This window comes from Bemisia tabaci, unplaced genomic scaffold, assembly GCF_918797505.1.
Source record: "Bemisia tabaci unplaced genomic scaffold, PGI_BMITA_v3".
Lineage (NCBI taxonomy): Eukaryota > Metazoa > Arthropoda > Insecta > Hemiptera > Aleyrodidae > Bemisia > Bemisia tabaci.
In genome coordinates this window covers 118,819-141,714 of record NW_027311742.1, presented here as the reverse complement: position 1 = coordinate 141,714, position 22,896 = coordinate 118,819, and the positions used below count along the sequence as shown (strand labels likewise).

The 22,896-nt window shown below is 36.2% G+C and overlaps 1 protein-coding gene across 4 annotated transcripts; it reads left to right on the top strand.

The window, feature by feature from the left end:
* Positions 1 to 732: 732 nt before the first annotated feature.
* Positions 733 to 22,012, top strand: LOC109033284 (uncharacterized). Of its 4 annotated transcripts, none has more exons than XM_019045844.2 (12): positions 733 to 917; positions 2,303 to 2,815; positions 3,814 to 4,117; positions 4,515 to 6,588; positions 7,154 to 7,219; positions 8,040 to 8,728; positions 9,342 to 9,667; positions 10,205 to 10,272; positions 10,802 to 10,875; positions 11,598 to 11,663; positions 12,082 to 12,224; positions 19,187 to 22,012. In XM_019045844.2, exons 2-12 carry the CDS (start codon positions 2,303 to 2,305, stop codon positions 19,190 to 19,192), a joined length of 4,329 nt encoding a protein of 1,442 aa, XP_018901389.2. In that variant the 5' UTR covers positions 733 to 917; the 3' UTR covers positions 19,193 to 22,012. The 4 variants fall into 4 exon arrangements, with proteins under 4 accessions (XP_018901389.2, XP_018901388.2, XP_018901386.2 ...); XM_019045843.2 differs by having other exon boundaries at positions 13,236 to 22,012; XM_019045841.2 differs by having other exon boundaries at positions 12,082 to 22,012.
* The last annotated feature ends 884 nt before the right edge of the window (positions 22,013 to 22,896 follow it).

The following is a 22,896-nucleotide window of genomic DNA, read 5'->3' as shown; positions in this document are numbered from 1 at the left end:
TTTTTGAATTTTTCAAGAATTTTGCACGGTTTGAGCATTTGATCTGATTGATTGACGCCCAAATCCGGCTTTGAAACTATATTTTGGCTCGCAAAAATCAGTCAGCGCGCGCGGAGTGGAAACTTCAATCGCTCATAACTCCGGAACCGTTTATTTCCCCAGTCTATTAGGCTAGAGTACCTTTATTGCATGCGGGTCTTTGATGCGGATAAAACGAACAATTTTAAAAACTGGTTTTAATTCCAAAAAAAAAATGAGTACCTTGTGATTTCTTTGTTTAAAAGAAATTTTATCAATTCAAAAACTGAAAAAAAGCTCATACGTTAACTTGACAACGTGATATCGGGATTTTGATCTTTACAGTCTTAAAGTATGCAATTTTAGCCGAGTTTTCGTCCAAACCGGTCCTCGATATCTTTCTTGACTTTTCTGACTTTTTTTTTACTTCCACAGTCTCAGTCCCCCCCCCCCCCCCCCCCCCCCCCCTAGCGCCTCTCCAAAATTTTTTTGGGGGTCCGAAAATTTGGGAAAAGAAGCGTTCAAGTATGAGTAATCGTTCGACAAAATTTGAAGAAATTCCACGGAGGGGCGAAAAAAGCCGTTTTTATATCAAGCACTTTAAAATTCATAAGTGTAAATTTGAATTACCCGCTATTTTTGACATATTGCTTTCCGTGACGTCATAGTTCACGTGACGTGTGACGCACAGAGTAGCTGCCCCCCCCCCCCCCCCATCAGTCAGTGAAAGAAAAAGAACTGTGAAAGTCTGAAAGTTGATTAGTTCATTGTAATTGAAGTAGTGCTAATCGTTCGAATTCGCCTTTCTGCACTAAGTTGTTTCAGATTGATCAGTTCATCATGCTTTTTAAATTCTACTGAAAATACGGTTCCTCAATTCTCTGCCACAAATTTCCAATGTAAGTCCTGCTTGTGTGTCTACTTGCATCACATCCTTCTTCCAGAAACAACATGGAGGATACCTATTCCACACTGAAATTTTGACTACTATATCTCTTTTTGTGTACTGCTTTCTCTCTGCATAATCAATCTTATATTACTTAGTGCGACTAAGTCGGGTGCGTCAAATTCTGTAGCTTTATCTGTAGCGAAGCTACTTGATTGCCAAGGGTAGACCTTTTTATCGAACCCATCTGCCCCGCTTTGCTGTTTGTAACCTTGATGCGTGTATTCCTTGCTCTGCCATTGTTTTTAACGAGGTAAATTTATTAGTATAGGACCATTTATGAGAGAGTAAAGAAAATTGACCAAGAATTCCACATGGTTATGTCTCCTGAGTGTAATATTAGTCCTTCGCCTCTACCCCCAGGAGCTTTACCTAACTTAACCTAAAATGGAAGATGCAGTGTTATCCTTTAAAGTTTCCCTTTGGAAAAAATTACTCCTCTAAAAGACTGTTATCAGACCTGTCTGGGCCCATGGCTCCCAAATTTCGGGAACTGCTCCCCCCTCCATCCTTAAAATTCTACAAGTTGCATAGAACAAATTCCTGGGGTAAATTACCGGTTGCCATAATTATTCTTATGTCGATGTCATTCATTCAAATGCAAACATGGAGACTGTCCAAGAACACCTCACACGTCTCTTGCATAAGTACATAGCCAGGCTTAATCATCATCCCAGCGAAGACGCCTAGGACATATCGTCACCTTCCAGGCAAGGAAGGTCCTTTGCCTGGAAGGTGACGATATGTCAGCTGATGAGTTAACTCGAGCCATCTGTCAGCGTTGCTACGCATGAGACGCCATCTATTGGTAGAATGAAAAAAAAACACGATCAAAACAAGTGCGTAGCAGTGCTGATAGGTGGCGCAAATTAACTCATCAACTTAGCTGTCCCAGGCGCACGCTGACGAGTGTGCTCATCAAATGAGGTGAATGGGTTAAATGGATTGCATTTTGCAAAAAAGAACCAAGAGCATTCCAATGTTGCAAGGATTATGCAGCTTAGAAGGTTGCAATAAACTTGCTGAAATCATGAAAAAAATTGAATTGACAACAGTAAGTAACTTTTATCTTGAATTTATAGTTTATTGAGAGTAAAGATAAAACTTGTTCAGAAAATCAGTTAATACTTATTTGTAAGGATAAAGAAGTTGCATGATCCTTGTGACATTGGAATGCTCTTGGTCCTTGTTTGCAAAATGCAATCTAATTAAGAGTTAATTTGTGATGTCAAACTAAGTTGTAGTATTCTGTGACATTGTTAATCACTCCTTTTTTGGCTGAAGTTCATCTCCCACAATATATTTATTAGTATGGTTTTCTTTTTTTTCTTTTTTTAGATGAAGAGTATGAGTGATGATGAAGATGACATTGAGGCACTAAGACTAGCAGCTTTAGAGTCACTGAAACGGAACAATGACACTAACTCTCAGCCTCAACAAGTGGGCAGCGGGCCTGCCTACTCTGAAAGCAACGCCTTTTCCAATCAGATCCAACCAGTATACCAATCGTTCCCATCCAATGAAATGGGATACCAAAATGTTCCCCCACCTGAAGGCATTCTCTATCAGAATAATGTGCCATACCCTCAAGAAGGTTTGAGCCGCATTCCATTACATCCAGTTGATAATAGCCAAATTGACTTTGGTTATCCGGCGCCAGTCGACGTTCCTCAAGGCTTCCATCCTGAAGGTCCTCCGCCGATGATGGGCCCACCACCAAATCTTCCATTTCCACGACCCCCAGGACCAGATGGCATGTTTTATCCACCGCCACCTGGCCCTATGTTTAATGAAATCGGTGGACCATTGCGTCCTCGAGGAAGGCCCCCAAGAGGCAAAAGAGGAAAAAGGGTGAGTGAATTTTCTTCTTACAGAATTCATGCACCTTACTGCACCTTAGGTTTAGGTTAACACCTTGATTTTGAGAAAACACCAGAATTAAACAATTTAACAACACTTTGGCACACAACCTACTTTGATTACTAGCCGAACTAACCAACAAAGAGAGAGGAAGCAGTGTTCCACTTGAATTCTGACCAGAGTGTAGCAAAAATTTTCTTGTTACAAAACTATTAGACTACCATTTCAGCGTTTTTGCAAATGAGTCCTGACCCAACTAAAATTTCTGAACTTTGGCATAAAGGATCGCAAAATACCTGATGCTGTATTCTGCCTAAGTAATGCTAATTTCAGTACAAAAATATTCTAGAAGCTTAGAGCATTGCGCACCAGCCAAGAGGTCTGCAGCTCAAATCCAGGCAATCCCAATATTATTTTAAATTGATACTGTGATTTTATTTACCCATCATGAAATTTTCATGTCAACCAATTCAAACTTTTCTTTAATGGATCAAGCCTGCAGAAGTAGAGTGTGAATTATATATTGACAGCGTAAGTCCGCAATCACATATCTTGTTTGCGGTGTCTGAAAATCTCCGCTTCAATGTTATTGTTCTAAATGAGAACAAATTGACATCATTCCTTGAAGTTTTTGCAGAAGTTTCTTTTCATGGAGAAGAAAAATCATGGCAGTTTTGAGGAATTGCCGTTGAGTAGTTTTCCGTTTAAAAAATAAAGTATGACAGGAATTCTACATCGTTGCAAACTGAGTTATGTGATTACTGACTTACACTGTTGATATTTTGAATAAATTTGAATTTTTTTTTTAAAAATGGTAGTATTAAGTTAAAATTTTAATTCACGCTTTTTATAAAATTTTTGAATTTCATAAAATGAGTGTAGTTGCTTGTTCAACTAATTCTGATGATCAAAATTTGTAATGTCTTCCAGCTACTTATGAGATGATTTAGCTTGTTTTTTGTTTTTAATTTTTCATAAATTTGTGTCAGGGTTTCCCCTTTGGTCGGGGACAGATGCACATGCGGCCCCGTGCTCCACCTCCTCACGTGAGACCTCCAGCACCGAGTCCAACAGCTCACAACAACTTGATCACTCTAACACAGTCACAAAACCTGAAAAAACTAGATGCCACAGCAGACGAGAAAGTTGAAGAAGCCACAAAGACAGGTCCTGAAAAACCAGTTAAGACAGTTACGGATAAAGATAAATTATACAATTCTTTGGATTTACCGCAGCATAGATACTGCAAAGTGACAGCCAACTCAAAAGAACCAGAACAAGAAAAGACTGAAGGTAATGCTCAATTAATAACCGTACCCATCATTCTAAATGCTTTATATACCTACTTCCTAGAAATAACAGCAGAAAATGGAACAACTTTGTAAAATAAAATCTCTCCAATTAAACAAGTCCTATCATTTGTTATAATTTTCAAATATATCTCATGATCTGAGTGAATCAAATATTTTCTTGCATATTATCACTCCAAAAGATAGGACACCACAAGATACGATGTGTGTTAGATCAACATTTGTGGCTCATGAAAGAATTGTTATTTACTACCATGAATAATGAGAGGTCAGAAAGGTCTAAGTTTTTAGAGAATTAGGGAAACTGTTTAATACGGTTCCAAGGTCTTTGCTTTACTTTGTCCCGTAAAACTCTGTCATCAAATTTTTTCCTTTTTCAGAATCTTCAAAGTTCAGCCGCTATGAAGTAGAGGACTCCGACTCCAGTGAAAGTTCTGAAGATGAAGATGCAGAAGATGAAAAAGAGGAAGAAGAAGATCCTGATGTGTTAAATTTACTAGATGATGATGAGGATGACCTAGATAAGTTAATGGAAAAAATGGAAAAAGAAATGAGTGGTGGAGATGTCAAACCTAGTAAAGCTAAATCAACCAAGACTCCTGTAAAGAAAACTAAGCAGAGCTCTATAGTAATATACGATACAAATGACGGCAAGTCTTCAAAAACAAGTGATTTAGATGCAAAAGAGTCTAAGTCCATTAACTCTAATGAAGAAATTAGAATTGTAAAATATTGTGATAATCCGCAAGAGTCAGAACAAGAATTGGCGAAATTTGAGGATGCCTCCAATATCATCGTCAATGAAGCCAATTGTAAAATAGAAACTAGTGAAAATGTTTCCAATTTAGTTGTAAGTAGCTCTATTTCAAATTCAGATAGTCATAGCACAACTAATATCGACGCTATAGATAATTCGAAAGAGATTAGCTCTCATCAGAGACCCAAATCGCCATCCGCTAGAAAATTATCACCTGCTCCTAGTAAAACATCGTTACCCCCACCAAGAACTGAATTCAGCCCACCACTCCATAGGTCGCCACCCAGGGGGTCCAAACCAATCTCTCCAAGTAGAGGATCAGGTATAGAACCAATTTTACCCAGATCCAGGCAATACTCACCAAGAAGATTCCGAAGCAGGTCACGCTCACCTCCCTACTATCGCACATCTCCAGTTCACTCGAGAAAGTCACCAAATTTCTCTCCTCCGTCAAGGCGATATTCACGTTCTCCCTCGCCCAGAGGATTCTTGGATAGGCGTAGGCGGTCTCCCTCTCCTTTATCTCCAACTTATAGAGCTGGACCAACAGGGTCTCCACCTAGGTATTCTAGGTACTTGAGTCCTGTGGGAAGTCGAGCCAAATCACCTGGTAGAAGATTGGGCTCGCCACCTAGAGGTCGTCGTTCCTCTTCCTTGTCGCCTCGCAGGCATCGCTCCCCGACCCCTTCCAGATCACCACCCAGGAGACCACTCTCTCCTTTGCGCAGGCCATCCCCTGTCAGAAGGCCACACTCCCCCAGTTGGCGACCCCTGTCTCCTAGCAGACGTTACCCATCTCCTGGTAGGAGATCGTATTCTCCATCTCGAAGATTGTCCCCTGGTAGGAGGCCTTTGTCGCCAAATAGACGAACAGGATTGTCCAGAAGACCATCAAGATCACCTGACAGAAGATTGCGTCGCCATCCTGACTCGCCACCTCGAAAAATTGGCTCCCCAGGGTTAAGATCTCCTCCCAGAAGACTTTCACCTGATAGACGTTCTTTATCTCCTAGGAGGTCATTATCACCCCGGAGAAGACCCTTATCTCCTCATAGACGACCTTTGTCTCCAGGAAGACGGCTTTCACCTTTGAGGAGGCCAGGATCACCATCCAGAAGGGCCTTTTCCCCGGTCAGGAGGCATGGATCACCGTCCAGAAGACCACTTTCTCCAGTAAGGCGACCATTAAGTCCTAACAGGAGACCATTGTCGCCTCTTCGGAAACCTTCATCTCCTGGCAAGAAATCATTATCACCTGTAAGGAGGCCAACCTCTCCACGAAAATTTTCGCCGAGCAGGAGGTTGTCCCCTGAGCGGCGATCACAGCATCCTGGTAGGAGGCCATTTTCACCGTCATCAAGAGCAAGTTCACCGTTAAGAAGACAATTATCACCAACTAGAGGTCGTGGGTCACCTAGTAGAAGACCACTATCTCCAGTGCGAAGACCAAGATCACCTGTTGGATCAAAATCACCTGTTGATGGATTATCTCCTAATAAAAGAGCTATTTCTCCTGGGAGATCACCACGAAACAGCACAAATTTTTCACCCACAAGGAGACAAGGTTCGCCAAGATTGCAACGCTCTCATCATCGCCGAAATTCGCCAAGAAGGTCGCCCAGCAACAGGTATAATCCTCAAAAGTCTTCAAGCCCCGGATTTTCATCTGAAAAAGCAACTTCAAATTCACGTCAAAGGTAAATTGTTACTTTTTCTTGTTTACAAAAAGAGTCCTAGCTCCATACAGTACTCTAAAACGCCCCGCAACTTGTTTGGATTGTATGTAGATTTATTCAAATCTTTTGAGAAAATAGAAGTTTTAGATGATTTGACAAATCTATAATGAGAAGCGGAAATGCAAACAAAATAGAACCATTCCTTTTTTCTCTTTCTCTCACAATTGTATGAAATTAGCTCTCAGAGAAGCAGACTAATGGAACAAGCTGGTAACGTGCAACTCAGAAGTACTGTTCTTGAGTACAATATTGGGAATTAATGACGCATTTCATCTCAAAACTTCCTTAACAACTTTTGAACGCAAAAAAAACAAGAATTTTCTCATCTGGACGTACCTATGTGGCGGACACCAAAGCCATTGAAAAGTGTATGAAACTATATCAAAACAAACTCAAAAGCGTGTAGACATAAGGAAAATTTAAAATGTCACACTGATGTAAATATGCTGAAAATGACTATTAAATTAACTTACAGCAACGTTTTCTAATGTTGCGACAAAATTTTAATCACTACCTCCTTTTTCAGATCCAAATCCCCTCGTTGGAAAAAATCAGAGGTTGATAAAAGGTCAACATCACCCAAGCAAAATAGGTAACGTCTTATACATTTTTTGCTTTTTTATGAAGTTCTTTGTTCGGTTGTCATATTTCAAATTATTCCCTGCAGTTCAAAATAAAGAGAGAGTTCTAAGAAGGCCATGGAAAATAGAAAATAACAACAGTTATTCTAGACTCAGAAGGGAGTTCTAAAAAAATTGACAAGGTGCCAATGCTTAAAATTATATCCAAAATTTGTTTCAATTGTTTTTCTGTAATCTAGCAAGAAAACTAGTATCTGCTTTTTGTGCCTAATTTCGGCAGTGGTCGTAGTTTCCTTTGCCCCTATTTTGATTACTGAACGCCATCGATCTCACAATAGTAGCTTTTTAAGTACAAATCTAGAACCAATAAATATTGCCTTTGAACAAATCCGGGGAAATGATGCCTGATAGTTTATCATGAACTTTACTAAATTTTTCTAGTTGGAGAGATAAACAGCGAGTCTCCTATCATTCATACAAAAATTGACGATTTCAAGAAATGTGAGGTATTACTGCTCATAAGCTCATTTGGAAAGGAGTTTTTTTTTATGTATGAAAAAAAATGTCTTTGGCTTCTTAACTTTCTATTCCTACCTGTTGGGGTGGTAAGCGAATAGTGTTCATGAAGTCATCATGAAGTATTCGTCTGGGTTTTGTTGATAATTTTAAGCAAGAAATATATTTTTGAATGTCAGCAACCTTAGTGCCTCAAACGAAAATGCGTGTACTTCAGTAATTCAGTTGAGAATTTTATTTTGAGTACCCAAGATCTTCCACTTTTTGGAATTCTTGAATTCTAACCTTTTCCCCCCTTTTTTTCTCCACTTCTAGGCACAGATCTCCTCACGGACGGAAATTAGACCATAAAGTGCCTGCCTCTTCAACTAGTCGATCTAGTCCTCCTAAGACTGATGAAAATACCAATGCTAAAAGGAAATTTGATGCCCGAGAGAAAATACTGGACCGTCGGAAACAAACTGAAACCAAGAGAAAAAAATCACCTGTTGACAGCGATTCCAAAGAGAGGTTGGCCCCTGCTGAGCAATTAGATCCTGTGTTGGAGGCACGGCGGCGAAAATTTGAAAGCAAAGATGTAGTCAAACCTGTCCCAAAGAAGATAAAATTAAACGCTCTTAGTTCCAGTCAAGAGAATCTCTCTATCAGTGAAGACAATTCTAGGAAACCTCTCACCGCTCAAAATCCACTGAGAGAAGAGTTACCCAATTGCTCAGACGAGAGAGAAATGAACCCTGCCTTTTTCCAAGAACAGGGTCCCCTTGCTGGTATTCCCATGATGCAAGAGTTCCAAAGAAAAAGGTTACCCTCATGGGCAGAGCCTCCAGAGCCCAACGAACCTGAGGAGCTACCTGAGCTGCCTGTACGTATTAAGCAAGAAATTAATAACGATGCTGCTCTGACGAATATTAATGACTTTACCCAACTCCAAAATGAATTTGCTCCCTCGTCGCGAGGTGAAGGCGTTGGAGAGATGGAAGACTCAGCTTTAGTTATCAATTTTGGTAAGTTCCCACATCTCATGTATCTATTTTTTTATAATATCAGTAATACTTCTGTTTGTATTAAGCCATGTGAGTAGAGCTGCTCTTGGTAGCAGGTTGTCAGGGTAACAAAACTTGTGCTATGCCCCATTTCCCTCAAAACACACACACTTTTTTTGACTGAAAAAAACACACTTTTTTTGACTGAAAAAAATTGTGAAAAATGAGTTGGAATGTACATATTTGAAGACAAGTGTTGTAAGCAAAATGATAAAATGCTGCATATCTCTCATGTTCAACAGGCCAAAAAATTATGTTCAAATGATTTGAACATGCTATCAATTGGCCTTCAAAATCTCGATTTGATTGTCATACTCGGTATCTATTGGATAGTGCTAACTCGGGCCTTTTGTTTTGTTTTTTTTTTTTTCAGCATTAATTCTTTGCTGAAACAAAGAGCTGATCATTTTTACGCTATTTAACAATTATTTTATCAGCTCACTTGTTCTCATTTTTTCATATTCTTTTCACATAATTTCCAAAAAGAAAAGGAGTCGAAATGGATGTTTGCATAGATGTTTATCTCCTGATTGTCCACGCTTTTAATTGTCTTGTTGCTTGTTATTTCTCTTAGATCCGATGGAAATCAATGAACCAGAGTTATCGAGTGATAAAGGAGGCATCCATAAATTATCGATGAACAAAGTGAATTCTTTTCCTCGTCAACCTAATGAATCATCAGATGCAGCATCAAAACCTCTCATCAAGTTGAAACCTCTCCTTGAGTTGCTCGACAAAAGTGTTGTGAAAAAAATCTCGAAGGTGAAGAAAAAGGAGGAGAAAGAGGAAAGGAAAAAGAGGAAGAAGGACAAGAAACACAAAGTAAGGGACCGAGAAAGCGATGAAGAGATGGATCTGAGGAATGAACTGAAACGACGGAGAGCTGAACGAATGAATCAGGTGAGCCCCTTGAAGACCCTGGTCACATGGTCAATATTAGCCCCTACTCTGTTGCTGTAGAGGTTTTGTTTGTTTGTTTGCTTGTTACTTAGTCCTTTTTCTCCTCAAAATTTTTAGCATTGCTCCAGGTATAATATATAAGCTAATATATCTCGTTCGACAGATTATCATCTGGTGATTTTTTTTTTTTTTTTTTTTTTAAAAATATTATTAGTTAAGCTATTCACGAGAACTAAATGGCATTTTGTGTCATCAAATGTGTGTGGGTGAAGTTATTAATTGATGCCTTTTGGCAACTATAATATTGGTATTATCGTCAGTGAGGTCATTTACAAGTCAGGGGTGAATTCATGTCACTAATAATTTTGAAAATTGCAATCAATTAAGCTCTTAAACATGTATTCCCGCATCAAAGTAAATTCAGCTCTGATTGAAGTAAACCTGCTTGTTTCTTTCTGACTGTTTAAAGAAACATGTCTTAAACTCTCTCAGTTTTATTGAAATATATTTTTGTATTTTACATATCTGTTCATGTAGGCTGGGTCAGTGAACGAAAGTCTGCCATCACGTCTTGTTCAGTCAGCATTTGAAAGTGTCGTAGGAAAGTAAGTACTATTTATTTTCTTTCTTTCTTAGGGTCTCCACAGATCAAGGAAATTTACCTTCTTAATTCTGTGACAACTTTGAATGTTCATTCTTTTATTGATGAGGCCAATTTTTAGGAGCAATTTTTTTCATTGTAAACTGAGTAGGTAATTCTTTGTAACGGTTTTACAGGAGAGGTCCATGAAATTTCTCATGTATTTTTTTGAGCTCTCTGCCATCAGTGGTGCTGCGTTGACTCAAGCGAAAAACGTCTGAATTATTGCAGACTGCAAGGTGGAGGTTTAATGCAACATGGCCATTTTTTGGACAAATGTTGCACATAGAATGATTTGAAGCATATTTTCCACCATTAATTCATTATTTACTCAAAGTTTTTTGCCTAATTTGTATACATATAAGGGCTTGCTTAGGTTAAGAACTGCCAGTGACATCTGTCTGCCTCTTTTATGATGGAATCATCTCGCCACATTCTTTCTAAAGTGTATGTTAATTGCTCTGTGTAATTCTATGACATTTTACTGTTCAAAGGAAAAAATCTAAAATCAAAGAGGAGAAACCAAAGAAGCACAAGAGATCAGTGAAAGAAGAAAAAATTGGCAAAGGTAAATATATTCATTATTTTTGTATCCTTTAGATTCTACAAGTTTTCTTGAAATTGGTAATTAAAATCAATTCACCAAAAAAGCAATAGATTTTCCTTTTTGCTTAAAAAGTAGATGAACAAACTCGAGGATTTAGATATCAAGCATTTGAGTTGAAAGTGGTTAGTTCGATTTTAATTTGATTAGAAAATCGGGCGTCAGCTTTTCAGTCTTCATCTTCGTCCTGAAACGTCCACCAATTTAAGAAAGATTGTCGCAAGATCCAGGAACAGCCTTGCCAATAGAATCATGCAATATTTTTCAATTCGTAACAGGATTTGAATTTTGGTGACATAGAAAGTTTTTTTCTCAGCTCAAACTTGACTAAATGAAAAATGGAAAAACATTCTCGTTAAAAACTAACTTCACAAAAATGGATTTGAAAAAATTGTGTCAACAGCCTCATTGAACCTACTGAATTACTAACAAGAACGTTTGGAACCACTAGGTCTGTTGAAAAACAAACGGAATAAATTGATTGTTTTCTGTTTTGCATGGAGTGAGCAGAAAATTTCAGGTTGCAGGAAATTTTTTCTGTCGTATCAACACCTTGAATGTATCATTTTTCACAACACTTTATTGTTATCGTTTTCAACCATTTATTGCTATTTTTTCTTCTTTTTGTTAATGTGACGTTAGTTTTGTCGTAACGTAAGTGAATAAGTAAATCTTTTGCATTCCAGATAGGCGAAGAGTTCTTGTAATCAGCAGTAGTGCGAAGCATCACCCTCAAGGCGGTCTATCACCTGGTAAGGAATCGTAACATTTGTTTTAGAATTGGAATTAGTAAAGTCTCTCACATATTTCTTAGAGTCTGAACTCCACTGTGGCCACCAGATTTGGAATTCTTGAGGTTATAGTTCAAGTTTTTTTAGAGAATTTTGAAACTTATCTATCAACCTTTTACACCTCTTCTATTATTCAAATCTCTTGGTTATGCATTTTTCTTTTTTCATTTTATCTAAATCTGGCTATCAAATATTGTGAATCTATATGGACTACCTATCGCCTAGCAATGAGATGAAAATATCGTAAAATGAGCTGGTCCATGCAACCAGTGTTTTATTCTAATAATTTTGTTTATGCCAACTCTCCAAAAATTGTCTCGAACTAATTTTGAGGACAGTGTTTGAATTATAATAAAATTTTTAAATGATTGATTTCCAGTTTCTGATGCCAATGAAGATGATGAGCTCGAAGATGAGATGCCCTTCAGACGTGCGACAGAAGAATCACTGAGAGAGGAACTTGTAATGCGGAGAGGAGGCGGTTTAGGGAGTAGGACAAAGCGAAGTGTTAGTCGTAAACAGGTAGGAATAGTCTTTATCATAGTGATCATGTCTTTTACAGTTGAACTCATATACAAGGTCAAATGGAACTGGTTGTCTGTTGTAAAAGTGACGCATTGTCTTTGCATCTGCAGGATTCTTCTTATTCATCTCATGGGAATTATCTATTTTAATGGGGTTTTTTTATCTTTCTTTGCCGCTTGGAAACAGCCATTGAAAACTCAGTTTCAAAATCGTCGAATTTCGGTTTAGTTTCTTTAGTTCTGAGAAATTTTAAGAGAGACCTTGGATTTGTCTTTTTCTCCACATACCTCAAAACAAGGTAATGCTTTTTACATACAATGAGCAGGAAAGGGGTGAGATCTTAATGACCTAAGAAATGGAATGTTCTTCAGAGATAATATGAGACCGGTCAAGATTGTATTGATAGAGGTTTTTTAAGGATTTCCTACTGTGACTAAATTTTTAGGCAAGTGTTTGAGGCTTTAATTCACGATGGGGAAAGTTAATCTTAAATGCGTTCAATTGCTTGTCACAATGAACATACTTAATATGATTTTCCGAAGTTCTTCAGGATTTGGAAAATGTTTAACCGATTACCCTCTCTTCACCTTCAAGGCCATATTTTTCCGGGTTTTTTTTCTATCTGAGCCAAAACTGTGAAGCGGGGTGTCTCTCTAGTTCCTGTCAGGCTTTGTGGAAAGGGTACTAAGTACTATCATATAGTAAATTTTTTACCCTACGACATTTGATGGATGTAAGAATCGTGAATGAATGCATTTCAGGATTTTTTTTGGGGGGAGGGATAGGTAGGTAGGTAGGTCAATTTCATGTTAAACAAGAAATTGCACCAATGTCCATGGGGGAATATTTATTACGCAAGTAGATGTGCCTGAAATCTAAGGATAGGTTTACCTTTTTTTAGAGGCCTGAGAACCTTTATCTGAGGTGAAGCAAGTGAGGTGATGAGAGAAACAAGTTTATGCTAAAACCATTGATTGTGACTTGATCTAATTTGACCCCAAGTTTTAGTTTTCAGCTCAGATTCTGAAATGTGGTTGGTGGATGAAACCGTATTCCCATCTTCCTGCAATTTTGATGCAAAATCTCTGTAGATGAATCACTCCTCTGTCATCTTTATATCAACAGAATACTTGTCGAATAATATTTTGACAAATGATTCAGAACCTCGAAGAACAATAGAATAGTCAACCAATTAATTGATGCTTTCTGAATTTCAAGTTATTGTTTCAACAATCCCCAATGAACACATCATGCTTTAGTATGCGAGATTTGCCGAAGAAACACCTCAGATTATCTACAAAAGTATGTCTTGCATGAACATCCCAGATCATTTTGTCTTTTGATTTGCATTATACTTTCAGAGCTATTTCATCATGTTTCTCAGTCATATCTCGTGTACAAATCCCTGTCCTCTAACAGCATCATGTGATTATTAAGGATTCTTGAAAAAAAATCCCAAAAGCAGATGGAACAGAAGATGCTTGGTTGGGTTCCTCCTGTAAAGAGATGATGGGGACGTCTAGGAAAAAGGTGGTGGCAGAGAGTTTTAAATGAATTGAGGGATTGTCAACTCCTTAAAGGGCTATGGGAAGACAGGGTCTTGTGGCGGTTAAGCATCGTAGATTGTCAGAGAATGCTGTTGAAGCAACTCATGCATATGTGAAAAAGATCTCAAAAAATCCAGAAATGATCAATTGATTAGCGTACTATTGAATCGTTCCAAGAAGTGCTGTAAAACCATGTACCTTAATTAAAATTCAGCATTAAAACCAGGCACCAGATCCTTGTGCAACCAAGCAGAAATATATGAAATGCCCGCAAAAAAATAAATTATATCTGTCAAAAGTTATTCCACATCAATTTGGAGTCAGATCCTTATCTTAAAATGTGGTCAAGACAAATTGTTTTCTATATTTTTGCACAAGCCTCTGATTAATTGACTACAGAGTGCTACAAAGGTCCTCAAAAAGTGCTGTACATATTCACACCTCTCGAAAATTAGGTCATAAGTTTTAGATGATGAAGTCACAGACTCAATGCTCTGCTGGCAATAAAAAAATTTCCAACGTACTTAGGGACACTTAAATCTTTTTTTAGGTAGAATTTTGGGAATAGTTTCCGACGCCCCTATAACTGATTGTGACAGTAAAGTGTCACAATGAGTAAACTCAAATATTTCTGTTTGTTTTGTTTCTTTGTTTTCAATTGACTAGAAAGTTGACTCTAAACTTAAGAAGTCTGATTGTTTCTTGCAAAATTGTTGACAATATTTTAAGCTGAATTTTTACCAGCAACACTTTGGCTGGAATCACATTTTTGGTTGAGTGCCTTCAATGCAACCAGGGTTCAATTTTTCAAGAAAAATAAAATCTTGAAATATCATGTGAAATATTTCATGAAATCTCAGAAACTTTTGAAAGATATTGAAAAATGTTTTTTGAAATCACCCGCAAAAAAGTATGGTTTTTGCATGATGCTGTCTTTAATACGTTTGCACATCCAGCCCTTACAAATATTTTTCTTAGTTTTGTGAAATTTCTTGAAACATTTCATGGAAATTTCCAATTTTTCATTTCACTTGTGCAACCCTGAATCCATCAAAGAATCTACTTTTTCTTGATGATTTTGAGGCAGTGACGAATGCGCTGGTACATACCACAAATTCATTTAATTTTGAAACATATCTGCATCTTGGCACACTGCTCAGTTTTTCTTACATATCCCAATGTGTATTCAACTGAAAACGTAATGGTATTTGAGAATAACCGCTTTGTGGAAAAACTGGATTGCATGAAAAAAGAAAGGATTTTTTTTTAAGTGAAATTTTTACAAAACAGGCTGTGAAACTAGAATAACAAGTGATATTCCAAGTCTGTACTTACACTCATTAGATGCACCTTCAGTATATTACCCTTGTTTTTACAGCGAATTTATTTACTGGAACAAACATACTGTTGTTTCAAATGCTCTCTTAAGAGTTGAACTTGAAAAGTAATCGTAGTCATGATTGAGGATAGCCTCTGTGCAAATAGGTGCTACTTTGTATTCTTCATGAATTTATGGTTTTCCTTGCTTTAATAGGTACTGTGTTCATAATATCTATTTCGTTCCTTTGTACTGTGATACTATTTTATCTTTGTCTGTGATGTACTCTTTGTTTTTTGTTTTTTTGTTTTTTTTTTGCACTTTAATGAAACAGTGTAGCCTTAATTTGAAATTATTGTTTAATCACCGAAAAATGTAAGCAAAACTAATGTCTAAGCTACAAGTTGTATTGTTCGTACCCAATACTGATTTTTTTACGAAGAATTGTGGATGCTTGTAGAAATTCGTCGATTATCCTTTCTTTTGAGAATGCCTATTAGCGGCATTTGTAAGATGAAATGTTCAACGTCGGGCGAAGAATTGTTTTTCTTTCAAAGGTTTCCCAATGCAACGACAAGCTGAGTATTTTCTGACTCGAAGAAAAACAAGTTTCTACTCCGTTTCTCCTTCTATTGAACGTCTGATGACTTCTTCAGAACCTAGTTTACTTAAGCAATACCGGAAACGAGGAGCCAAATTTTATTACTGTCCGTCACTTCTACCCGTGCCTTAGAAAAAATTTGCTCGAATTTCTCAATAACTGTGATCAAGAGTTTTCAAATCAATGAATATCTATGCCTCTATTACAAATTACTTTATCATAAACTAAACCCAACTTTTAAAAACAAGTTGTGGCTGATTTTATTACTTGTCCAGGGTTCATAACTTAGCTTAAGTTTTTGTGGTTTTTTATTCCCTTTATATTATCCTGAGGATCAAATTCAGCAGGAAGGAACCAACTCACTTTACCTGGTTTCAAAATATGACTCTTAAGTTCGAATTTACAAGGAACCCATTAGCATGAAGAGGATAAAAAATTATACCGTTACATTTTAAAGGATATTATTTTAGCACACATAAAATTGAATTTTATCCATCCATCCAATTTTATACCTCATTTCTTTTAAAAATTTGTTTGAGAACTAATGCTGGTCCCACTCTGTTGAACTTAATCGATTTAGGCTCTGTCATCCAGCCCTCCCCCCTACCCCATCCCTGTCCCGACCACGTTGCTGAAACTTGAGTTTTGTTTTCTATGTAAAGTTTTATGGTGCATGCAAACAAGTTTCTGCGGTTTTGTTACACCTCCATCTGCAAATAATACTTGATATGTTCATGTTTTTGAACAAGAATCCAGAGAAGAATTTTTTTGCAAGAGAGGTCAAAATTTAAAAACCTCAAGATTTGGACAGGAAGCTAGTGCTCCTCAGTATTGACGGTAACAAAGCTGTCCAAAACAAGTCTTATTGGTCATCTCAGCGAACCTCCATCCCCCAGCAATAGCAGATCACCCAACAAAAATGAAAATTTAGACTTGTGAAGTTGCATCACCAACTCGTAGATAGACATCATTTTTCAAAAAGGAGTAAAGTGCATGAACCTATTTAGGTATTGAAGCACTCATCTTTTTAGGCAAATCAAAATTTCATGTCTGAAATAATGCAAGAAGTTTGTTCTTCTTTTCGGAACGCAATCTTGATACTCCTTAGTCGTGAAGATCTCAAAACCTCATTTATTATATTTATACTAGCATTTTGCTCTAAACTAGGATAATTCTTTTCGTAAACCTCAAAATGGGTAATTTGTGTAATTAATTTGATGGAATTGAAGTTACTGTCGAAAAAATATGTAATTTGTTTGCCCTTCCAATAGAGCACCGAATTTAGGAGGAAAAAAAGGAAAAAACCCAGTTATCGTGAACATTTACCATTCTTTCAGCAAAGTGTGTGATTTTGTTTTTGATCCTCAGAATTATGTGTAAAATATTAAAGTTAAAGGATTTAGCCCCTTTTAGTGTATTTTCTTTGAAAAATACACTTTTTTTAAATTAGTAATTTCTCCTTGAATATTTTTCCTGGAGATGTATACCTCAATACAATAAGGGCTCATTGTTTTCTAATACATATCATCATCTATCAGACAAGAATCGAGGAGCCTAAAAATTGAGAGGCCTACTGGAAAAAGGCCTTAAACTGTCCTCAAATTATTCTCTTAAATTTCCTCAATATTGCTTCATGTTTGGCAATAATCTATCATTTAAGCTAGAGAATGCTTTTCGTTATGAATAAATGCTAATTGGCTCATGAATGAACTATCTGTCCGCTACCAAAAAAAAAATCCGCTTACATATCTATTTACTGTTTTAATAAGTTTGACAGGATGACTGCACCAAGTGCAATTGCTAGTAAGCTCTTAGAAAAAAATTGACTTCCTCATCATGAATTCATACCGAAGTTCCTGCTGATTTTGACCAGTAACCGTCAGTATAAGCGCAAATATTGTGAAGAACCCCAAAAAACGAAATCTCTCATTTATATGAAAAAAATTGTTTTCGAAATTTATTATTTTCTTACCTACATTTAATGTTAAAGGCCTCCTTCCAGCGACTACCTCAGACTTAAACCCCGAGGAATAACTAATGATCTCTTCATTCATTTATTTATGAAATGTTTTATTCATTTTAATCAACAAGACTGCCACTTTTCTGTCCACTAATACCAGAACGAAATGATTTTTGTGTGAAAAATGTTTTTATTTCCTTTATCTCCACAAATTTATTTTTACCCCCCCCCCCCCCCCCCCCCAATCTTTTTCCCTATGTCTATGATTTTTTCAACTTTTCTTTTCATTCATTTATTTATTATTTTTTTTGATTAGTCTAAACCGCGCAAGGAAGAAATATTGTAAAAATCACGCTTGTAATTGTATTATTTGCTGAGAGTGAGAGATGCAACCTCCAATGCTCATTATTACCCTTATTTTTTATTTCTTTTCCTCTCCTATTATTATCATTATTAAACATATTCCTCATTCGTGATGAATGAAAGAAAAATTGTGAATCTTTCTGCGGCAGATAGAATTACGAGAAAGACATTTGAAATTTTCATTCCATATCAGATGATTTGACGTATCTTTAAAATCAAGATTTTGAGTTTGGAATTTTGACCTGAAGGAAAGTGTTGAATGAGGATCTTGGACTTTCTCGCTACCCCTAAGACAACTCAGTCCCAATTCCATTATTTTAATTTATCTAAATGATCTTGTAATTGTACTTTCCCCATTTTAGTGGCCTTTGAAGTAATTTTTTACTAAGTCTGCGCAATCTTGTACCAAACATTTATCTAGTCGCCAAGCACGGTGTCTACAGGCCTGGAAAACTGGGAATTGTCAGGGCATTCCATCAGGGTAAAAGAAATTTGAGAAAAGCCAGAGATTTTTATGAAGGAGACTGGTAATTTAAAAAATGTTGAGAAATGAAATCTGGAAAGGAAAACATTAGCACTGCCCACATAGTCAATCTGCGTCTTTGTCTGGTTGGGGGTTAAAATCTCAAAACTACACTTGCAGCTACAAGAACATAGAGAAATAATTTCAAATAAGGAATTGCGATTTAGTCAATTAAATGAGTAACATCTGGAACAAAAAAAAATCCTTTTTTTCTGTCACTTGCAACAAAACTAATGCAAAGAATAATCGTTCATTTCAGTTCTCTGCACAATTTATTATATTTGTGAAAAGTCAGGGAAGTTTGATCATTTTGATCTGGTAATCTGAAAAGACAGGAAATTTTTCCTGCTGAGGCTGTAGACACCCTGCCAAATACCTCAAAAGTTTCCCATCCACTTCCTCCCCCCCCCCCCCCCCCATATGCTTGTCATTAATTTTTTTTATGACATATTTAGTATTCCTATTTCATCTTGTTGATTTTTTTTTGGATATTGTTAATGTTTTTTCAAGGTTGTTAAGAATATCACTGTAAAAGTACAACAAGTGTACACTCGTGATTTCCGACACTGTTGTAAATATTTCTTTGTTATTAATGTTTTCAGTCCAATGCAATTTTATAAATGTTGTGCGTTGTTTGTTATATCTAGGTTTAGCTCCATGACTTCACCATCAAACATGCAAATCTGCCAGTGCTTCCTCAACTTGTGACATTAATGCTGTTTAAAGTAAATTAATGTGCAAATTATCACTCAGATTTGTGAAAAACCAGAGACATTCACTCTAATCGATCCAGTGTGAACCTTGGAATCTTCTGTCAAAATAGGAAGATTTATTTCTTTATCAAAGTGTAATCAGAACTTTTGTTTTCATAATTTTCTTGATACGTACTCATTATTAACTGTGAACTGTATAAGCACTGTTTGTATCATTTTCCTTGGTTTATAAAATTCATTGTGATATAGTTTTTAATATGTTGTGCTTTCTTTCTGTACTAAGTGATGTTTAGAGCATATATCAATGCATTTTTATTTTTATTTGTACTTCAATCCAATGGTGCATGTTTGATATCAATACCTAGGTACTTCTAATGAAGTCAGAATTATCCTTGTATCATAGGTTACTGTGTACTCTTAATTCCTGTCCTTAACAGGATTTTAGAATTTCCTCCTATTCGAATGGTGAATCGCAGAATCTTATGAATAGAAAGGTTTGCATGGTCTAGTTTTGGTGTCAAGATTTTGGTGTGGAAGTAAACATAATCGCCCTTTCTTGGCACAGGATATCTTCTACCTCTTCAGGGAGAAGGGAAAGCTAATTTTGATGTACAAATCCTGACCTCACTAACTTAATAATGACAACAGCTCAGATGTTAACTGTTGTTTCATTAGCGGCAGAAGTTTTGAGACTGTGCTGAGTTGGACAATGAGCAGTGCAGGAAGCAACATAATGAAAGGTGTGCTGAACTTTCCTGACTTGAAAGAGAGCATTTAGCATCTGGTTTATATATATTGGCCAAGCATTTAAATTTGTTCTAAGATACACTGTGATGTTTCCTGTCCTGCCCATTGTGGCTCTCAGTGCTCCGCCTTTACGCCCCACACAAAAGTAAAAAATGAACCATCCATGACCCCTCCAAGTATATTGATAATGTCTCCAATAATGTCAGGGGTTTAACCTCAGCTAAACATTAAATTGAACCAAGTCGTCCCTACACCAAAATCAGAGGCTTATTGACACAGTTAAGCCATCTTTATTGTTTTTTTCCCTTTTATTCTTTTGCTAAGTATTCTGTAGTTGTTCATGTGAGCTTTTCTTCCATTATTGTGAGCCTCTTATCTTAACTGTTTCTCTTAGTCGCACTTTTGTTCTAACCTTCCATCCATTCAATTATTGATGATAGTTGATCACCTGTAGGTAACTGTACCTAGCGTTTGGTTATAAAGGGAAAGAGATGTATCTTCAGTCAAGCACAAAGTGAGATTAGCCTTGGTTTTATTAGGGATCACCTTAGTAGAAAATAAGAGGAGAGAGTTAAAATCTATATTAGGAAAGAAGAGACCAGCACAAGCTGAAACTTTAACTTTTGAGGTCTTTTTGAAGAAAATGTCTGATTTTAGTGCTTTCTGTGCATCTCATTACTTTGAAGTGTACTATATAATCATTGATCCTCTGTGACGCAATTTGGGTTCAGTGTTTAGGGCATTAGTCGAACCAAGATGTAGACCAAAGCTGTAGTTGTCTGTTCTCACCTAAAATGACTCTTGACTTTCCAAGACGATTTTAATACGGAAGATCAGTATACTATATTAGTTGAACCACAGTGTAGAATCCTTCATTTCTCCTCAAAGGAATTATTTTGAAGACAAATACGAAGTCCTACCGAGATAACTTTTTAACAGCCCTTGATAGAGTCAGATTAATATTTTATTTAAATCCTACCACTTTCATTTGTGTGTTTAATTCCTCTGCTGAAGGTTATTGATACGACCGTGTTATTTTTCGACATTCATTTTCTCATACCTAACCTGAATACTTCTATTTTTTTCACTTCAGAAAACTGTTTTTCCTTTTGTTCTATGGTCATGAGTTAAAGTTTGTAAATTTAGCCAATACTAGAAATATTTGATAGGGAAATGACTTGTTGAGATGTCCCCGCTAAGAATTTTTGTATCAATTCTTAGTATCTATGCCACTCCTAAATGAATGACTTCTATTCTACTTCAGGTATCATTTTAAGAAGCTTTTGTTTCAGTCATTTCATAACTTCTCATAAATCCCAGTTTAATATCACTCTATGCACTTATCTGGCATTAATAATTCGTTTAAATAGAATTTTAATTTTGTCACTTTTGAACTTCAATTAATTTATATCAGCACCAGATGTTATCTCTCTTTTTTTTCTAGTTGTACTTGCTGATTTTAAATTTTCTTTAAAAAATAATCCAAGACTATCTAACTGTCTCATGACTGTTCCCTTAAAAATTTTCTTTAAGAATGCCAAAGTTCTTTTGAAATAATCTATGAATCAAACGTTTAAAAGTTCGAATGAAAATTCAATTGCTAAAAATAATCATAGTCTGGGCGGACGGAAATATTGCCGCATTCTGGTAGGAGTGGTGTGGATCTGAAAAATTATCAAAACCTGACAAAGATTCTAGAGGCGATTTTCATCCCCAGATGATTTTTTTTTTTAAAAAAAAAAATGTCTTTGTCATTTTAAAGTTGTGAATATGTAAATGATTGTGATTAAAAATAAATTTGAAATTAATGTGTTGTTTTTCTTTCATCTCATTTGTACCTTAGTGTAAATTTAAGTATTTCGTCAGAAAAGCTGTAAATAAATGTTGATTAGTTTTTGTACAGTAAGTTTTCTATTTGTTTTATTTTTTGTAAATCCCTCTGTTTCTTTTAGTCTATCAAAACTCGGAAAAATAATTGAAAATACAAATAAAAAAGAATTATTTTCAAATCAAGCTCCTCTCTTGTTTTTATTATCAAATCCCTTTTTTTTTTTAAAAAAAAAAAAAAAAAAAAGAAAGAAAAAGAAAGGCTTATTAGTTTTCAGCCATATTCTTGAGGCTTTTTTTTTTTGATAATTTTTAATTTAAAACTGTATGATTTTTAGTTCAAAATGACTTTTTACCCTTGAAGACTTACTTCACTTTGTTCAAATTTTTCCCTGGTAAAATTTATGATCCCGCATTAACTAACTGACGTGATATTAATAGAGAAAAATTAGGTGAAGAAGAAATATTTAAAAACAAAATTCAGTTAGATTTCCTGGTCATAAATTATTGTCATTCAAGGATCATTTTGTCACAAAAGTACAGAAAAAGGTAACGATTTTCATCATCAAGAGCTTTTGGTACAAGCCAACCTAACCCAAAAGTGTAAAATTATCAAGCAACGGCCATTGTAAAAAGTTATTCCTGCAAAGATGAGAAAATGGAAATAGAACCTTTAGTGAAACTGTGACAAAAAAAACAGAGTAAAAATCCGTGACGGGGAAACATCATTTGAAATCATTTGAAGGGAGGGTAGAAGAGGAAAATATTCTGTTTCTAAGAGTACAACAATATATTTTGAGAAATTAAAAATTCAACAAACCTACAATTGACAACAGTTGAGTGATTAGAAAATTCAGAAGTAAGCAAGCATACGTGAAATGACACGTCTCTGTAATATACGGATTTAGTTAGTTCTGTTACTAACACTACAACAGGACCTCAGTATGCTGAATGTTGAGAAAAAAAAATGAAATCAGGCCAGCTTCGATCCCCTTCGTTTCATTTGCATCATCCTTCTTAAATTACCTTTAGTAACTTCTTCCGTTCTTTTTAAGGCTTACAGGAGTTAC

Coding starts and splice junctions, on each gene's coding strand:
- LOC109033284 (XM_019045841.2), top strand. CDS start 2,303: ATGAAGAGTATGAGTGATGATGAAGATGACATTGAGGCACTAAGACTA. Junction 8,729..9,341: donor AGCTTTAGTTATCAATTTTG/GTAAGTTCCCAC, acceptor TATTTCTCTTAG/ATCCGATGGAAATCAATGAA. Junction 11,664..12,081: donor TCAAGGCGGTCTATCACCTG/GTAAGGAATCGT, acceptor ATTGATTTCCAG/TTTCTGATGCCAATGAAGAT.